Source organism: Opisthorchis viverrini (genome assembly GCF_000715545.1).
Source record: "Opisthorchis viverrini unplaced genomic scaffold opera_v5_46, whole genome shotgun sequence".
NCBI lineage: Eukaryota > Metazoa > Platyhelminthes > Trematoda > Opisthorchiida > Opisthorchiidae > Opisthorchis > Opisthorchis viverrini.
Genome location: NW_008751703.1, coordinates 1,111,414 through 1,130,792, shown reverse-complemented (window position 1 = coordinate 1,130,792; position 19,379 = coordinate 1,111,414). Strand labels below are relative to the sequence as shown.

The following is a 19,379-nucleotide window of genomic DNA, read 5'->3' as shown; positions in this document are numbered from 1 at the left end:
TTCTGGCATTCCTAGACTGCTTTGAAGACACTATATCTACTTAATTTTCTTTGGAGTTGAAGCACCTAGTTTCAGCAGAGTTTTCCTCAAGAATAGGCAAAAATCTACCATAGCAAGAAGCTGACGGGTTTTGCGGGATACCATGGACCTTTCACGATCGGGGCAGACGGAGGAAGCTGGCGCACATATTTGACTAATTATCCGTTCTTCGTTGTAGTGAGGAAAAATAGACGGTTAAAACCTTCGTCAACTAGCAGTCGAGAAATTTACTGTTCAAAGCCGACTCCGTTGGATTTGTTGATGGAGTAGGTGAAGCTTTTTAAAGCGTTATGCGGAAGTGCATCCAAGGAAATCAAATCCATGACCGCATGTTTGATGAGCCTGGAACACCTACAGGTTCAACAGGAAGGTGAAAATCATGTTGATTTGATTAGTTTGATCTATTTTATTCTTAAATACTTTATTCTCAGCATGTATATATCCCATCTCCATTCGGTGAGAAAAGCAATTGTTTTAAACGATAATTCTTGGTATTAATGATCACGATTATGATAGCGGCGGTGATAATAATCACAGCTGGGTGTATTTTCACCGAAATCTGTCGTTTGGATAGGTGCGAAAACGTGCTTGAGCTAAACACAAGTCCTTACTGCAAATCAGCACAGCTACAATATGAGAATAAGCGTAAACAGGTTCGCTCTAATCTAATGTACGACTGTAGTACAATGTGAACAGTTCGTGGGTTCCTTCGGTAATTTCAGCGTTCTATCCGAACTTCCAGAAGCAAACCTTTGAAGTGAGAAAATTCTTGAGTGCTCCTAAAGAGTATTTGTTTTAAAGCCGAGTACCCTTATAGTATACGTTGAAACGGGTTCACTGATACTTTAGTTCACTTGCACAAAACACAAAACCGGACTAGGTTTAAGGCGGATAAAATAACCGCGATGCTATGACCCGGTAGTAGCTCCCAACCTGGGAGCACCTATTCAAAAGGAACTCATGAATCTGCTGTAAATCTAAAACATAGTGAGATCGGAAAACTTTAATTTTTCCGCTTCTACCTACGATTAGTTGATTGCCCTGGAAGCGTAGAGACTCAGAAACGTTTCCTTCACCGTGACCTTTTTTCCAAATCTGTCTACGCTTTCTGGTTGCTTGAGAGAGAGTTTTGCCCAAAACGTATCCAGTGTCTGGACCCATGGTCTACAACGGAAGTCAGTCTTTCAATCGGAAAATGACTCAGTGGAGTACGATGCGCTGCCACGTGGGCCTAAGCCAGTTTTTCGCTGCACCTCACAAATATGTTGATGCCGTACAGTTTCGCTTTTACTTGATATACTATCTGTGTTATAGTGCTCTTCTTCTGGTTAGTCAATTACTCCTCCACTGCATAGTTGACATTTACAGCTATAGTACGTCGTCATTTCGTACCTATGAAACAACAGAGTGATTTCAGCCTAGGGTCGTAAAACATGCATCGGCAAGGCATATACGAGAAGCTACCTGTGAAGATTATCACGGATCACGAATTGTGGCAACTTCGGAGATAATGGTTGTCTGCATCACACATCAAGGTTTGGCACAGATATACTGGCACTGACGGAGGTGGGATGACTTCAAGTGGGGGATTCTTGAAAACTGAAACCACGTTTGACAAGTGCCGTCACTTCTGGTGTCAAAACGGTGTGTCATTGGTTATGCAGGCTACCGTGAGAGCCAGTGAGATATGGTCTGTGCGATCAGTTGATATGGGGCACACTTGGGTTTGTAACCACCGATGCCTCAAAAGAGTTGGGATGGGTTGATTTGGGGATTTCTAATGGATACTCATCCAATAAGTTAGACCAGTCTATGCCGAAATCCCGAGAGGCAATGCGTAGTTATTTTATACCTCTTGGGAATCACCAGGAGTGCGCACCTCACGGAATTCCAGTAGGGCATCTCGAATCGGCGACCTCCGGGATATAAGACTGAACATTTATTTGCCCGACCATGAGCGCCTGATCATCATTGTGATTGGCGTGCCCAGTTATTGTCTACCGAGACTAGTGTCATTCTTCGCGCCTACTTTTGAATGACGCTGGGTGGAAAAACTGCGAAGTGGCAGAAGGGTATGAAATGCACTATGCAGAGTTAGGGTGATATTGGTTTGGTCTATCTTTCGGGATGTCTGTAGGCGTTTCCAAAGATGGTGGCTAAATGCTTTCAGTTGTTGTCAGTTTCTTTCCTGGTTGCCTGATCGAGTGTAAGCACTCTTGAATACTTGTACCAGGTCCTTACTCTGTGCCCGCATGTTTTTTATTCCACTTTAAGACTACATATAATCAGGTGAACATTGTGCCTACACCGCAGAAAAACAATCGGTGTCGCATTAATGTTACCATTTCTGATGATTATATTGCATACATTGGCTACATGGCTGATTGTTCCACCTACATATAGACGGTTACCAATTGGTGAAGTAATACAGGAACGTTTTCCATAGGCAAATACACATAAAGGATGCCTCACCAATGGAAAAATTGCTACAAATTGTGCGCTTAGTGCTTCCATATCGCCCTAATGATGGAAGAACCCCAAGGGCCGCTTGTCATGTCCGTTCACATAAACGACAGTGCGAACCTGCGATTTGTTGAAAAGTAGCAGTCAGATTAGTCATTAGGAGTTCTCCACATAGCTACACAATGACGAACTCAGGACGCCTAAGTAGTGTATCTGACAAATACGAGGCATTTGACCGGTGTAGTTCTAAATTCGTGGGGGGTTCGTTGGTCATGATGGGCTTCAACGTCACCCGATATTTGGTAGACAAGGTTAATAATCTCCAAAAGCCGTACGATCTAAGTGTATTGATACCAGGTTTTGACCATTTTTTCTGCCACCATCCGACGCTAGCGTTTTTTAAGCGCATGAAAAATTGGGCTTATAACAGTTTTAGCAGGCGAATATAAATTGGAGGGTATGTAGAGCACGAAATTACATTCGGAACCACCACAATTTGTTCATATCATTCCCATGGTACGATGGTGGATAGCGCGCCACCCACATGTGAAACATCTGCTTCACAACCCTCAGACAGCCGCATTGAACATGTGAGCACAAAAAACTGTTAGTCCGAGCACTGTGCCGAAAGTCTATTTTCAAAGTTGATCTGTGGTGGATTGTGTGAATTCATTTTTCGATTTGGTCAGCGCCTCGTTAAAGGGGAGTCTCGGTTCAATCGATCTCATCATTACCAGCTTATAGCACCCTTCAGTTTACTCGCACATCAGGTGCGTACGCATTTTTGGCAATCTAACCTAATCTGTATAGGATAAGTTACGGGAGTTATTTCGCTTAGGCTTGAATGTATTTGGCAGGATTAGTTTCTGCATTCTGAAGGCATCTAAACCAGTTCTGTAAACGTTTTCGCTTAAGGAGGACCGGCCGGGGACACACTACTTTGATCCATGTTAACATTCAAACAGAATGACCGTTTCGAAGCTCTCGAAAAACTACCTTCTAAAAAGTTAACGAAACAGGCAACTGCACCGCTTGTTTTTCATATTTGAGGAAGATCCGGGTTCCTTGTAGTTTGCATGCGAAATCCTCGATATTTAACTTGTCTGAGAACCTGGATACTCAGTCATTGTTTATTATGTCAAGGCATTGTGAAGTTACTTAACTTCATTATGTACTGATGTTGTTTATCCATTACTTCTATTTAATAGCACCGAGTTTGGTACTCTGGTAAGGAGTTCTATTGAAATATTTGAAAGGAAAAGAAACAGCATTTTATAAGCTGCAAAATAAAGATTAAGTGAACATGACGGCTGGTCGTATGGTAGGCAGTGGACATCAATCGGTTACTTCATGACCCCCCACTGTCCTTGCTTGATTAACCTATCTTCGCCCTTCAGCCAAGCATTCCACACCTGAACAGCGCATTCCACGTGCCGTTGAAGGTAAGCTGCGGTTAGCGTATGGTGGTATATAAAAATGCTCCAGTACCTGTTGCATAAGTTTCATATGCCTGTTGAAATAGCTGGCTGCCTCTAAATATTGAGCATGGTAGCCCGTTTCTTCATGATGGGTACTTCCAGTTTCATTTACCTTGGACCGTGAAAATACAATCAGGTTCTAGGAAATCTAATGTCATGGTGGAGCAGCTTGGCGGCAGCTGATGATCCCAGTGATGGTAGTCCTGTTACTAGTCCAGTCACGCCTGAGGTCTACTCGGAGAGTCACTTGTTCACTTGGAGGTCATATGGCTTATCAGTACTTAATATCACTAATACCAAATACACAGAGGAACATGGGATTGCCGGAAGGGTACTACTAAAGTCCGAAAAGCAGAAGGACCTAAAGCAGTCTTACTGTGCACCCAATGGCTTTGGCTAAGGGGTAGATAGTCATCCAATGAAATTGAAGCTATTGGTTACGATCTCACACAACATTGGATGCGATTCAGAAAAGAACCCTATACCCTATAGATTACTATCTTCTATTGAATTATGTCACGTGAAATCTTTTCAAAGACATTTCAGACGTTTAAGTTAGGGTCTCCACCTAGAAACCAGTAACTAGGTCGCCGATCCTGTAGTTGCCAATGAGAAGGATGTTGGATACTTATGATTTTTTCGGACCGACATTCAAGGCTTCGCGTAGTTTTCGACTCATAGGCGAAGCTGGACGCCAGTTGAATGTATGAATAAGTGAGGTAGTCAGCAAAATAATTCCTCAATAGGCTCCACGCATCGTTGTTATGTCAATTTCAACGTCAGGTGCTTGATGTTTGCAGATTTGGTTCCTGAGTAATGTATGCCATATTCAAGGTAGATGTTGTACACAAAAATAAGCTTACTGTGAGTATTTTCATAGATGTGAATTGCATGACTGGTGAGGGAGGTATTGTTGTTGTAATACGAAGGAATTCTACATGAATTGTTGATGTCAGCCATAGCAACTCCTCGCCCCGGCGCTGTTGAGACGAATTTAGGAGTATTGTGTGGTTCTGTAGGTACACTTCGGTCAAACGGATGTTCCTGTGAAGGATAGGCTGTACACAAGCCAACAGTTGATTGTGACATGTTGTACCAGGTTCTTAGTCGGTCGGTAACAAGTCTTCGAAGCTGGACGATCACTGAAGTCAGTTCATCTAAAAGATAACCATAATACTGTACCATATTACTTGTAGGCAAATCAGAAAGATACAATCTGATGGGTAACAAGTCTTCGAAGCTGGACGATCACAGAAGTCAGTTCATCTAAAAGATGTCCATAATACTGTACTGTATTACTTGTAGGCACACCAGAAAGATACAATCTGATACAGGCCCTAGTCACACAAAAAATGATTTGCAACACTAAATTACTAGCAACTTCGTCGATTCAGGAAGTCTGTTGAGTGTAACGTCCTGGTAAAACAGTTACTCAGAAGGCCAAAACATCAGGTATTTCATACGTCACTTTCTCGTCCCTGACATTCGCATGACAGTTCTCCACTGTAATGAGTGACCCCCCGCATTGCTAATACCGTTACACCTGGAAAAAAATGAACCACCCAGTGCTCAACGAATAATGATGCCAGTAACCAAAGAGGGCATCGAAAGCTACACGCTCTAGAACACATCGGTCGCTCTGTGACTGCTTCATTCTCATTTGACCTGAAGTCACACGTGTCCTGGATACCTGGGAGCTGCGTTGAATAAAGTGGAAATGAATTCACGGACTGTATAGAAAACGAGCAACAATCATTCTTCTATTTTGTATTTGGTATTCTTGTTTCCGAAATAGGCTAGCCAGTGCCCACAAACATAATAGGAATAGCATTAGTGTTGCGTGTCAACATTTAATCCCCTCTCATAAAGCTGTTTAAAGAGGAAGTGGTCAGTACACGAAAAAACCAACCACTGAGCCAAAACCCAGAGCATATATTTAAGCATTAGCGTTTGGTCATTCCTCTCATAAAGCTGTTTAAAGAGGAAGTGTTCAGTACACGATAAAACCAACCACTGAGCCAAAAACCAGAGCATATATTTAAGCATGTCGTCATAAGAAGTAAATTTGCGTTAAAGGCAGCACAAAGGGTTAACTGAACTCATTTTTACTTGCATTTTGTTTCCAAGTTTCGATCAATGTTTCCGGTTTTCCTCAACATTATTTTCGCATTTCAAGAAGGTTCCATACCCCAACGGTCTGTGAGCTATGAATTCGCAACTTGAGAACAAACTAAAACTTATCACATTAACACTTTATTTGGCTTCCTTGCACCTAGCATGAGGCGCGATTTTATCACAGGAGAGTTTATCTTGTGTTCAGCGGTGGTCAGATTCTATCCGTAGCTCGCAGCTGTCGAAGAGTTTCTGCCATCTTAGGGGAACTAGGAGTTATCTGATTGCACTGTGGCTCCCATTTAGCTGTATGAAATTCACCGACAACAGCTTGAACTCACGTTCTTCCAGCCAGCTTGCACAAAGTCGAAGAACTGAAGCAGATGACAGTATGGATCAAGCATTCTGTTATCCATTCATTTCTCGCCTGCTACAGAAGCAATCAAGTGTCAAACCAGTCAGTATTGCCAAAACAAATGCTGTTGGTTCATTGGTCAGCGTAATTAACCATTTTCTGTGGTGACCGAATTGAATTCAGGCAATGGGTGATCTGAACGTCATTTAGGAAAATTTTCGTCCTGGGAACCGTCTTCGCAACGGCAGATAAAATTTGGATTTTTTCTTCCTACTGTTATGTTATTGTAGTAGACGCAAATCAGTGAGCGAATCATCCGCGACAACAAACGATTTCTCAAAATGAACTTCCGGGTTTTCTTCTTTTGATCACATAATTATCAATGCTCAAAATCCCACTGCAAAACTGGTCTAACAATCTTTTGTATTCTATATCACTATGGGTTGCCAAAATAACGACCAGGTTATATAGTGAGGTCCCTATATGCCCCAAATTAAGACTCCTTCACCGCCTCCTCCCCAAAGAATAAAGTTTCCCGGTTAAGATGCCTTCTGATAAACTGAAAGACCAGTTGCTTTGCATCAGAATAAAGTACAGTGGAAAAGTTCCTTTTGTGGATGATGTTGCAAAACGATAAAAATCTCCCATTCCCCATTGCATTTGTTGTAAGCAATCAAGACAGATGGATCTTTTTCTGAACTCTAAAAAAGCGTTTCCCGAACTAGTGACTGGACATTCACCATCCAAAACGGAAGGAATGTTTTCTCCTATTCACTGAAAAAGAATAGTTTTATCCTTCCATGAATAGGGATCGGTCATTCGAATTTACCATGTTTTGTCACAGCATTCTGTCGAAATCGTGCGAGTTTTCTCAACTGCAGAACCTAGTTACATTGTTTTCAGCAGCCTACCAATCATATTTACATCTTCTGACGTGCTGTAGCCGTAACGTCAGAAGAAAGTTATCCTGAGGTTGGCCTAACCAAAGAAACCTTGTTGATTACGATCTCCTCACTCAATACCTACTATAAATAACCACTCGCCATGTTTATGGTACGGATTGTTGAAGTGTCTTGAGGTCACCAATTCTAGCTAAGCATGGATAAATACCATTCGGATCATCCATCTTAATTACTTAATGGGCAGTTGGATGTCCTTTCCGGTACGACAGAAATCTAAACGGTGTAAACCTGCTTGATGACAACAGCTGACGACGGTTGCAAATTCTCCAAGTCTTCTCGATGCTCTTCAGTGACTTTCGATGCAAACCGGCCTGAGGGATCACTCTCTGTAAGATCGAGTGAAACTTCGAGCCATTACAGCAGGCATGCCGTATTCAATAGCCATTACAAAACAAGGCTGCGAAACTGCTGTTTATTATGTGTGCTATTCATTTGTAAAAAATGGCACCTTTATTCTAGTCCAGCATGAAGGCATCAAAATCAACAATCCAGTCCTCGAATACACTGGGCATTTTTCTTCTCTCATCTTCACCAGAAACGGGCCCACTTATAATGGCCACACCCCTGATTCTGACAATGTGGGGTCCGAATTCAGTAGAAAATTCGTAGCACTCAAAGGTTACTCCCCTAGTTCTCGTAACTTAGGTGGTCAGATTAGGCTCCGAACGCCAGATAACTAGAGAAAGTAGGTCGTGGTGTAAACCCAAAGGGCCATAAGCCGGTGGTGCCGAGTTATGCAAACATAATACGCACATGATGCCGGAGAAACGGGCGAATGGGAGGCTAATGTGGGGTCCGAATTCAGTAGAAAATTCGTAGCACTCAAAGGTTACTCCCCTAGTTCTCGTAACTTAGGTGGTCAGATTAGGCTCCGAACGCCAGATAACTAGAGAAAGTAGGTCGTGGTGTAAACCCAAAGGGCCATAAGCCGGTGGTGCCGAGTTATGCAAACATAATACGCACATGATGCCGGAGAAACGGGCGACATGGGAGGCTTTACTAAATCAGTGCTTTGCTGTGGCTCATGCTGCTTTTGTATCGTCAATGGCTTGCTGCTACCCATACCCAATAGCAGAGAAAGGTCAAAAAACAAAAACAGAAGGGTTCTTCAGGTGACTTGACTAGGTAGTTCAACCATATCAGTGACAAAAGATATGGGAAACAAAAGAAACAAATCCAATAATTTGCCGCCCAAGGGCGGCACAACAAATATTATGACTTTGTGAAAGCCACCTGTGATTTGGATTTAAAGCCTCCCCAATCTCTTTAGGATATTACCCTGGGACTGAAGTAGACGTCAAGTGCACAAATTTTGGATTTATGGCGCAAGTGCTTTAACTAACTATTGAAGCAACCGACGAGCGTCGATCGAATTCCAGTAAACAAACAGCCTCATCGAGATATGAAACGGTTCCCGCACCTTCGTCCCATCATTTGCTGCGGCTGGAGGACGTGCATTTGTAGAAGAGTGTTAGCTAGCAAGGATACTTCACGTAAAACTGTTTACGTGTAGTTTCCGATTATGAAGAATATACTTTTCCAAATGACCCATATAAATTGGCAACCATAGACTCTATTAAGTGAAGGGAAGACCACGTCGCAATTACATGAGAATACACCTGATAAGCTATGCCAGCAAGCTCCTAGAATGACTGATATCAGCCGCTCGACAGGCGAAACGACTGAAGCAGACATTCCCGCAAACTATGGTTTCCTTGCTGGTTGCAGTATGGTGGATCTGGCAGTTGCGGCATTACGGCATCAATAAGAATTTCGTTAACATCTTGGCCATCCCATGTCCTATTCCTTAGCTTAACGAGACCATTATTTCATCAACCGTGAAGCGCTGTAGACACTTCTTTCTGAATGCAACAATCCGCTGGAATTTTCCAACCTTATCCGGAATCTGCGTGAAGGAATGCGATCGTTGGTGCAAAAGAATAGATCAAATTTAGGTGGTTTTGAGATCCCCACTGAGATAAAAACACAGGAAATCCTTGCATCCGCGTCATTCACTTTTGAACGTGGCTTTTGTACTTAGGGATGCCGACATGCTGTTCGGCTATCGGCTTGGTAGACGTTTTGGCTTTGGGAGCCCGGTCCATCAAATTAAGACCCACATTCATAAAGTCACGGATACCGTTGGGTTCAGATTCTAAACTTTTCTCATCTATGTCCGCAAATTCTCAATTTATTATCCTAATTAGCGTATATTCTTAAACTTGAAGTAACTTTCCGGACCTGTCGCACGCACGGGACTGAATGATGAATGAGTTTGTGGAGTGTGTGGTGTGTGTGTGTGGAGACCCCTTCATGAGTGTTACGGATCACCAGATGATCCTTTGTTCACAGCCAACAACTATTCCGTTGCACTCAGCTGAATGGACAAGCAAGTCATCAGATGGGCATCCTAATAGCTCTAAAACTGTCTCCACGAGATCAAGTAAAGCTCATACCTGGTTTATGGGGTTCAGTTTGCTGCATATGCAGACACGCGCTTGTGCGCGTAGGTCCATTTGCATCGTTCGACGTGAAAGGCCAATCCAAAAACGGAAACCAGCCAACGAGAGCTTTGTCTCTAACATTGACGATTTAGTCATGATTTAGCAAAAAACAGGCCCGATATTTTTCTGTACAAACGTTGTCTTACGCTTTCAAGTCATCCTCAAATGGCAGATGTGTCCAAAGATGGTTATTTCATTATGAGAATGGTTATCTCTTCGGATTACAGCGTGGAAAAGAAATTCGGTAACCTGACGGTTGTGCTAGCGTACGGGTTGTTGCAGACAGAATCAGTAGAAGATTAAAGTTTCGAATCAGTTCCCAAGTCGAATTGCGGGCTTCGTGTACTTTCTGTTTTTTTCAGGTTAGTGCTGACGTAGTCTATTTAATGGATTATTATGGAGTGCTACAAGGGTTCAAGCTCGCTGGGCTGATAAAAGATCGAAAACGTAGTAACTAAAACGTCCCTGAGCCGGGAAGTTCTTGTTGCCAACAGCTCCACTTAATAAAAAGTCTCTCATTTCTTTATTTCACCGGTTTTGAAAATTACTAATAATCGCTTACCCAAAGTCTCCTCATCCGGTAGGGTCAAAACCTGCAGTTTTCACTATAATATGGCACGTTCAAAGATACGTTTCTTCCGGGACGACAGAGCCATTCTCGTCTTGGGGGCCTATTTCTCTCAGGGCTGCCTATCTGTCATAAGAACTGTTCAGGTCTTTACAAATATAATATAGTATCACTTCGAACCAGTTTCTTGTGGGAAGATCCACATATCATTTAGCAAGCGATTTCAGGCACGAAAAGACGGAGGCATACAGATGGCTCATCAGAGAGTCGTTGAGGTAGCTTAAAGAAACTGTTTATGTGCAACCTATTCTTTTTGGATTACTCACTTTCAAGATCCCTACAATAGCATAACTGTAGTGGGGCATTAGTGGGCTATCCAACTATCCAATCTGTCAAACGGCGTAGCTGCTCGTTAATGTTATGCTAGTGAGTGAGTGTCATATTCTCCTAAGTGATGAGAAATGCCTCGGTGACTCAGATCCTGTTTTGTTAGGACGGCAGTTTTTTCTGAGTCAGTTTATCACAACAAATTTGGGGGAGGCAGCATTTCATTTCCGTTCGGTAAGCAAAACGTCAATATGGAACATGAGCTTGTTTAACGGTCGATCCAAGTTGCACCAATGCGCCTGGTGCACGCCTCTCATTTGTTTGTAGTGCAAACTGACAGGCACCAGTGCTGCTGCTCTGCAAACCGGTTGGAAATCGTGTCTCCAATCTGGTCCGTTCACACAACCATGAAAAAACGTATGCCATATCGACTTTGGAGACAACGAGCTAGAGGGAGACACTGTTTGGATGGATTGAAATCTGACGTACCATACTGTGCATATAGGCTTAATTAGATATAAGAAAATTCCCGGAGAATTCAAATTGGCAGCAGTAACTGAAATACTGATCCTGGTGCCAGTTGTATAAAATGGTTAAAATCGGGACACCTCAATACATAACTCCGTCTCGGTGACCACCAGCATACAATCAGTGCCAAGCTGTTCTAAGGAAAGAGGAAGATAACTGAACATAAGGTTCTTCCCTTAAAAGATGTTGGGAGCTAATTTGAGGTAACTGAATCTGTGGCGAGTGTTAAAGGCAACCTCATGTAGGAAGACGTAAAACTATCAAATGACAATATTGCTGTCGGTCAAATGGAAGCATAAAATTCAAGCGGTAAGCTTCACCAGAGTTCGCGTTCCTCAAGTCCGTCGAAGAGACCACAGATCATGACATCAGGGTACCGAATCTCGTTTCTCTGAGGTTTGTGTGACCAGTCAACGCTGCTGGTCATGGTGTGCTGTGCACAACAGCAATCTGCATTCTGAACCACGCAAGGTTTACGCATTTGGCCTTAGAGAACGACGGGCGACATTTTTTTATCCTTCCACTATTTGTATACGACACTGTAACTTTTTGACCGGTTATCTTTACCTTAGTTCACTAGTTCGGATTGATGTAGCTGAACAACCCGCATTTAGCGTTTTGTTGCCTTTTTTTAATTTACTCATCTGTTTTCAGTTCTGAGACGCTGGCAAGCAAATCGACTCATTTTCTTTGCGTTGCAAGTTGCAAGTGAACAATTCAGCCAGAGTTTCAGGTATATCCTATGATCTGCTACGATACACGCAAGCTATGAGATCACTCGTTCTTTACTGTGAGGCCCATTATTTAGTACTGAGGTTGAGAGCTGGGGATGGCCAGCAAAAATAAGCGCAGCTTGCGAACATACAAGCCTGACAGAACTGAAATAAATCAATTAATAGGCCAAGCGATGTTTGTGTCTTGTTAGTTCTTAGACGAAGTAAGCCCCTTTTGGGAATCTCGCCATCAGAAATTGCCAAAAGTTTTCGGTCTGTAGACGTGTAGTAGTAAAATTTAAGGAACCGGGGGAAATTAGCAACATTGAGACGGGTAAATGTACCAAGGGAGAAATGAATTCAGTTGGAACTACCGTATACACATTGTCTGTGCTTGCTCATCGATGTCTCCTGTTTGTAGTTAACTGAGACTCATTAGATTAATTATGCTGCTATGCGGGCCTATAAAAACTAACCGTGTAGCTTAGATATTCTTTGAAATACGTTTACACTTAGGTGAATGCATCTGTCATACTGTTGTGAGTAAAATAATAATAATGATGAATTTGCACGAGAAGTCGAAAGTGTCGTGAAGAAGCTCTATTACCTGTTTTCTTCACTTAACTCTTGAAAGAAGCAAAACTGATGCAGCAAAAGCAATGCGGGAGAAACTTTGGTCGTCCAGCTGTAGATCACAAGTTCTTAAAATCTGACATGCTGTAAAGTGAAGTTCTCTAGTTGTGCATCGCAGAATGCTGGTTTGTGCATATGTTTTCCTTTATGCTTGCGCCCTGATTTATGGGAGTTATTGCAACAGCAAACCAGAAAGACCGTTCGCTATTTCAGTAGGCTAGACTAAATCAAATAAAACACTACGGAATCGTTATTGTATGCATTTGTACGCATTCTATCAAAATGCCTACCCAATGAAAAATGCCAGCTGAACTTCTAATAGGAAATGACCTGTGTTCTTCCTGGCGACCACTTAAATGAAATGATTTAAACGGGTTTCTTTGGAAAAGGAGACATCCTGATAAGCTTTGACTATGCAGCGTGTACTTGATGGGTCGAAAACGTTGCATATTCTGAAGATAACTATGTTACAGTCACAGTGTTCCGCTTAAGGTTAGGAAACATAATAATAAAAATAAAAATAATGATAATAATAACATATTAATAAAACCTTATCACTCAGGAGAGAAGTCTGAGTTCTGAACGGTTCTCTATTCATAAGTTTTCTTTAAAAGTCACTACGCTTATTCACTTTGAAAGCATCACAATCAGTAATGGGCAGAGTTCTACGGCCAAAAACCTACAGCAGCTAAGTGGCAGTAAATACAGAAAAAAGTGAAGGAAGACAAACAGTATGTTAACTTAAACGACTCCCGGAAAAACTTGCAAATTTTAAAAGGAAATTTCAATGGCCTGTAGCTTTCCAAGACAGATCCGCAGGGAACTTTGCTGTCTGAATACCTCAGGCTCCAAAGGTGCAGTACGAAACGGTGGAATGCTGATGCTTACAGTGATATTGTACGAAAGGAAGGTGTCCATGTTCACAGTTAACATTAGTTTACCTAAAGCTTGACGAAACGAGCGGGAAAAGCATGTGAACCGGACTCACAGTATTCTTTCTCTAGACCGGTGTACTTTATCTTGTTGGCTTCATGAAAAGCTTTCTTTTTCAGCCGACAAATTCTGCAAACGAATTGGAAAGATGAAACAAATGTATAATGAAATTTTGAAGGAATTAAAACTGAGTCTCACCTCGCTGGTGTCCTGGATAGGAAACGAGCATCACGTTCATTCTCACTTCCGGTACACTCAAGCAAAACGAGTCTTAGGAATACATAATCCAAACGTCGAGACTGATGGCAACGAGGAAGATGGTGACAAGAGTTATAATAACTATTCTTCATTGTTGTTATTGGCAACAGTGGTAGTGATAATAGTATTACCATGAGCTTGAGTATACCACTGACAACAATGTAGATGACAATGTTGGTGACGATAAAGACTGTGGTACAAAATCGTTCAAATAGTTCACCCTACGTCTAATCCAGTATGAACACATCATTCAGGATCACTATATGTCAGATATATTACGTATGGTATAGGTGGAAATCATACCCTCTCTCCGCTTAACGCATCGACTACCTCAAAGCCTATCTCAACAATGAGAATCTTGACTAAATAAACGAATCAAATAGCGCCAACGAGCTAACGGATAGCTCTAGAAAAAATGGAAACAAGCGTTTGCGAAGACTCGGGAGTAAATTAACATTGGTATTCGTACATTAATCTGTCGTTTAAGGAGGACAAGTTAAACACACAAAACTTAGGGGAAAATGAAGCGGTTCGGACCACTGTTGCCGGTTCCGCTCAGGTGGTCTGTGAATATCCAGTTGCGAAAACTGAGTTGAGCTCTAGATGATGGGCAAGTAGCTTCTTTGTAAACGAACGACGAAGCATCTCAGGACAGTCGTCGATGTGTACTTGTCCAAAGAGTATCTTCTGACTGAGTCCATGAGCATTGTGTGTTGACAGAAGCCGACCTCTTAAGGTGTATTATTCCTACAACGACAGCGGTCTCAATTACGTTGCTGTTTTAATGACAAACGCTCATTTGCGAATTTTCTTAGTACTGACAAAAAACGAAATTGGTCTCCAAATGAATCACTCGCTTGCGAGATACTCCAATTGAACGTCTTATACAAAAGCTCTCTGATGCTTCAGTTATGCAATGCTCACGATATCGCAGTACATTTCTTGAAGGTGCACACTGCTTATGAGGTCGCTGAAGACTCCGACAGCCTACGAGGAACTATGGAGGAACTCACCTACGATTCCGTTGAGTTTCCATTTAGCATTATGGTCTGTTGTGTGTAATTTCTATTCAAGTAGAACCTGTGGTTAATGGAAACTCGTGAACTGCTTTTGCCCAAGGAGATTAACAAATGTGTTACCCATGAAACTGTTCAGCCTGAGGATGAGAAATCAAGCTGCTTGTGAATTTCTTCGGGCTAACTCCCCTTGTCTCACGCGATAGTTGTTTTTTGCTTCGATTGTTATTCATATAAACCGAAAGATTAGTGATGAGTGAGCTAACTTACCAGAATCAGCTCTGCTCCAGTATATTTGGTTTTATAAATAAAAACACTTAAACGTGAGCAACAGTTCAGTGCCTCGGACATGGTGACAATTAGGATATGCATTTGTTGGGGGTGTGAAATCCTTAAAAAAAACCAAAGGCTGATGAAAAGCAGTGGATTTTTTTCATCAAAAAATAAATGGGCTAGTTTAATAAAATGTCACTGTCATTTTAAAACGACTGCTAGTTTGCTACTCATAGTGAGCAGCCGGGTCTCGAAGACGAGTATTCGATCAGCTAACACCAAGAATTTCAGTAAAAAAGGGTTCATTTTTGTAGCTATCATTTAGATCTAACCTGAACGGGATTAATGAGCTCGTTTTTGTACGAACAACATCATTCATGGTTTCGAGCACTTGGATTTAATTAAATGTAACGGTTAAAAGCACCTTTGGCAGATGTGGTATTATTCACCTCTTGACTTGGAAGGGGTACAGTTTATGTACTATGAATCATACTACATAGTGAAAATGCACGCATTAAATGTTGCGTTTATTGGTGGTTTCGGTTTTAATCAAAGCTGTATTTTGATCAAAATCTGATTTATAACGCTGTCCTACCCAAAACTTCGGTGAACAGCTCCGTGAGTCTGGGGTAACTAAGAGAAAAAAATTTATGCAAGGCTGTTTTTGTCGGGAATCTTTGAAAATTAAAAGTATAAGATGTTTTTGCACATTGATAGTAAATAAAGGAATTAATATCCCATAAGACCCTGTTTTTGAAGTTAAGCTTACCGACCGTCTGCCTGCATTTTAATTGCATAGAAATGTGGTAAGCATTTCAAAACCACAGCATCTTTATCGCATTTTCCGTTTTACGCGTCACACTTGAAGCAACAGAACGGCTCACAACCAACCGGATCACATGACGGTGGCAATTTCATCGAGTTATTGATGAAACTGCTAAACACAGGTAGGAAATATTTTGAATACCTTACAAAGTTTTAGACCTCTGGAGGTAAGTCCTTGATGATCTGCTTAGATCAATGCAAGACCCCGTAAAACTTCCACCAATAAGATTTTGTATACACGTGTGCAGTAATACATATCGTGCATACTGGGCAAGCAATATTCATTAGGTGAGGCCACCAAATATTGATGGTTTACGGGAAAAACTTAAGCTGATTCGAATTTTTTATGCGTGTCTAAACTTCTTCAACAGGCTCAAACTGTGACGAAAGATTATGCGGAAAACAATAATACTACATTAGTCCCCAAGGTGTTGCTGATGATCTGACTGGGACCAACGCATACAATAACATAAAGAAGCCGGATGGGGAAACGTGTTCATCCACATAAGACCTCCACCTAAATTTCACGGCAAAGTCAGTAACTGTAACATAAACAGGGAAACAAACCTCAGTCGGATTGGACAGCATTCTCAGTTAAACCTTTGCGTAAATGTGTAACTGCTGCAGATTGTAGCATGAGGGAAATTTTACTACACATTCGAACTTGGTATATTCCATCCAGAATTATGAAACATCCGTAGAAATACCTCTATTCAAGTGCCGGTTGTGATTGTTCGGGTGTTCCAGTGGTTATGTTGGGTCATTTGCACTACCGGTTTGGTGCTGTTCATTTAAATCCTATGGAGGTAACTAAGTCTATACTCGCTACCTTACTCGGTATCTTACTTCACTTAGTGCAGTGAATGATCCGGAACCAAAGTAGCTCTTTAAACTAGCCGCATGACCGGACCTGCATTGTCTGCTAAAAAGTATTTGAAACAGGTTCTGAACTCAGCGTTACAAAGATCGACTTGAAGTAATCGGATACCTTTCTAATTCAACTGAGAAACACCGCATCCGTGTGGGAATAGCTGTTGAGGCCAGTGCTTCGACGGCACTACTCAATTATTTGACACAACTTGAAAAAGGATAAGCACAACACATGCCTTGGCGATTGATTGGTAAGTTGTAGGAGCGGAACATACATCGATCAAAATTTTCCGAGGATACCGCTGGAAACTTATCCAAACAGCTTGTCTGAATTGATCTGAAATGTGTATCGATTTTGAATGCACTGTGTATGGTTAATAATCGCGAATAGAAATTGCAACGGACTTGTGTTGCACCGTTCCAGTGCACATATTCTGTGCTTTTTCCGAAACAATATCCTGAGAATTGAGCAATCGATATCTGTATGACCGTTTCGTCGGTTAAATCGAAGAACACTCCTCAGGATAATAAGAGCGCCCTTAGTAACACAGTGGTGTTTGTGGCCTTACAGAAGTAGTGGCTTTGTAGAAGTAATCAAAATTGCAGTACACAAAACGATCGCTTCATTCAACTGATTTGAGCCATACGCTGCAGTTTTAGAGAAATGAACAACCACTGTAAGCTGGACTTTATGCTGTTAGTGGCCTTAACGGACAGACTCCTTTTTGTTTTTATCAGTAATTTTTGGGTCGACTAACTTCCACGGACGTATAAATTTGTTTTATGAGTGGAGGCACTGTATCCCTTGCCATGTTTCCGTAGACTAGTCAATATGCATAAAATTGGGACCATCCATGTGCTGTATGCCGGATGGTCTGGCCAGCGCGGGATGTGCTGATAACCCAAAGCTGGGCGAAGCCATGATTTCACCAGAAGCATAATACTGTGTAAGACCATATGAAACAGATAAAGTGGGGTCACACTGTTCATTGCTAAACCCCAATCGATGACAGCCAGTGAAGAAAAAAAGCCTTATTTGGCGGGGCACCCTAATATCTGAGCAAATCTTTGTTACTACTATGAACACGGTTGACGTTTTATTTATGAATAAAGCAATCCCTACCGTTGGAAAAATTGTATTAAGTAACAGCAAAAAAGCATTAAAAAAAACTTCCGTCTAAATAAGCTAGCAGGGAATCTGTCGTAACCAAAAATCATCGGAGCTGAGTTGTGTTCTATCCGTGGAAATGTTTTAAGAACTGTAAGCAGACGTAGCAAACAAGCCTCGTGTTCAGTTGTTGCAGCTACTGGCTTTTATCATGGTTACGATTGTTATCATTGATCTCAACAGAAGCAAGGAAGATCAACCATAAAACACGTTCCTCTCATTGAATTTACAGGAATTCGTAACCACTTGATCCAAAACCGCTTCATTTGATCTCCCTATAAGACTCGCATCCAGCAGAACAAGTTTATAGCAAATCGTTCTCACCCACGAGGTGCATTACTTTCTTATTCATTTTCTAGGTTTGGGAAGAGCAATTTCAGCTTGCGAATCGCATCTTACCTCTCTTAGACACTTTCATTGGCCTGTTGAGCAACCACGGGATTTTGATGTGATTCTGCGGGTCGCCTCGTAACTCTGCCTTAAAGCAAGTTTGGAACTGATGGCGGTAATCCAAAATAGTCTTCAAGTTAAATATGATTCTTCGGGAAATTACGTACAACCAGGTGAGAGACCGACCATGTTCCTATAACCCCTCCATCAGCTGAATAATACCATAAAGGCATACCCCTAAAATTTCCACCTTTTCGATCCAATTCATGACGATCAAAACCATCAAATAACTAGGCAGATTAGGTTAATTTATGGTGACGTCTGCGGCAATGGTTGATTCTTTGTCTAAATAAGTCGCTGCAATGTCAGACAACTCCGATACTGTCAGCGGATGGACAAATGAATGGGCCAGTGAAACCAGTTGGTTTTCTCATTATTTGGCGGCTCCAGTCCTAATAAAAAACAGCATGGGTTAAGATAAAGCAACATCAAAGATAATTCTTTTTGGCGTTTAACTTCATGGAACGGTCAAATGGAGTTGATGCGAAGTGGAAAGTTGTACATAACTGATTCACAATTATTTGACCACAAATGCAACTTTTTTACGAGAAAAATCAACTCAATATTTATCTTCAGTTCGAGGGTAACTTGTTGTATTTGACTACCTATCCGCAGTAAAACACAACCGTGTTTCCATATTCACAATCTGCTATCCCCGACAATTCACTTAAAGTGATTTTGGCACTGTACAACAGGTAGTCACAAAAGAAATATGTGCACAAAATATTATTCAGGAGAAACCCTTCGCCATCGCGGTTTGGTGGAACTGAATTTTCTCTTTTTCAAATTGGCACTCATGTATGAAATTCACTTATTTATCAGCAGGTATGTCAGAGTTGCACTCAGTGGCTGTGATAGGTACAAAAAAGTGTTTACTCCAAATATTGTTCTATATATATATATA

General features: G+C 41.6%; 1 protein-coding gene across 1 annotated transcript in view; it reads right to left on the bottom strand.

Moving 5' to 3' along the window:
* Nucleotides 1-19,379, bottom strand: part of T265_03340 (hypothetical protein) — a gene marked incomplete at both ends in the record, with an annotated part of 53,970 nt that overhangs the window by 9,095 nt on the left and 25,496 nt on the right. Inside the window, 2 exons of the mRNA XM_009167801.1 lie at nucleotides 4,844-5,137; nucleotides 13,671-13,744. Coding sequence (XP_009166065.1) covers nucleotides 4,844-5,137; nucleotides 13,671-13,744 — 368 coding nt within the window. The remainder of the gene's footprint in view (nucleotides 1-4,843; nucleotides 5,138-13,670; nucleotides 13,745-19,379) is intronic.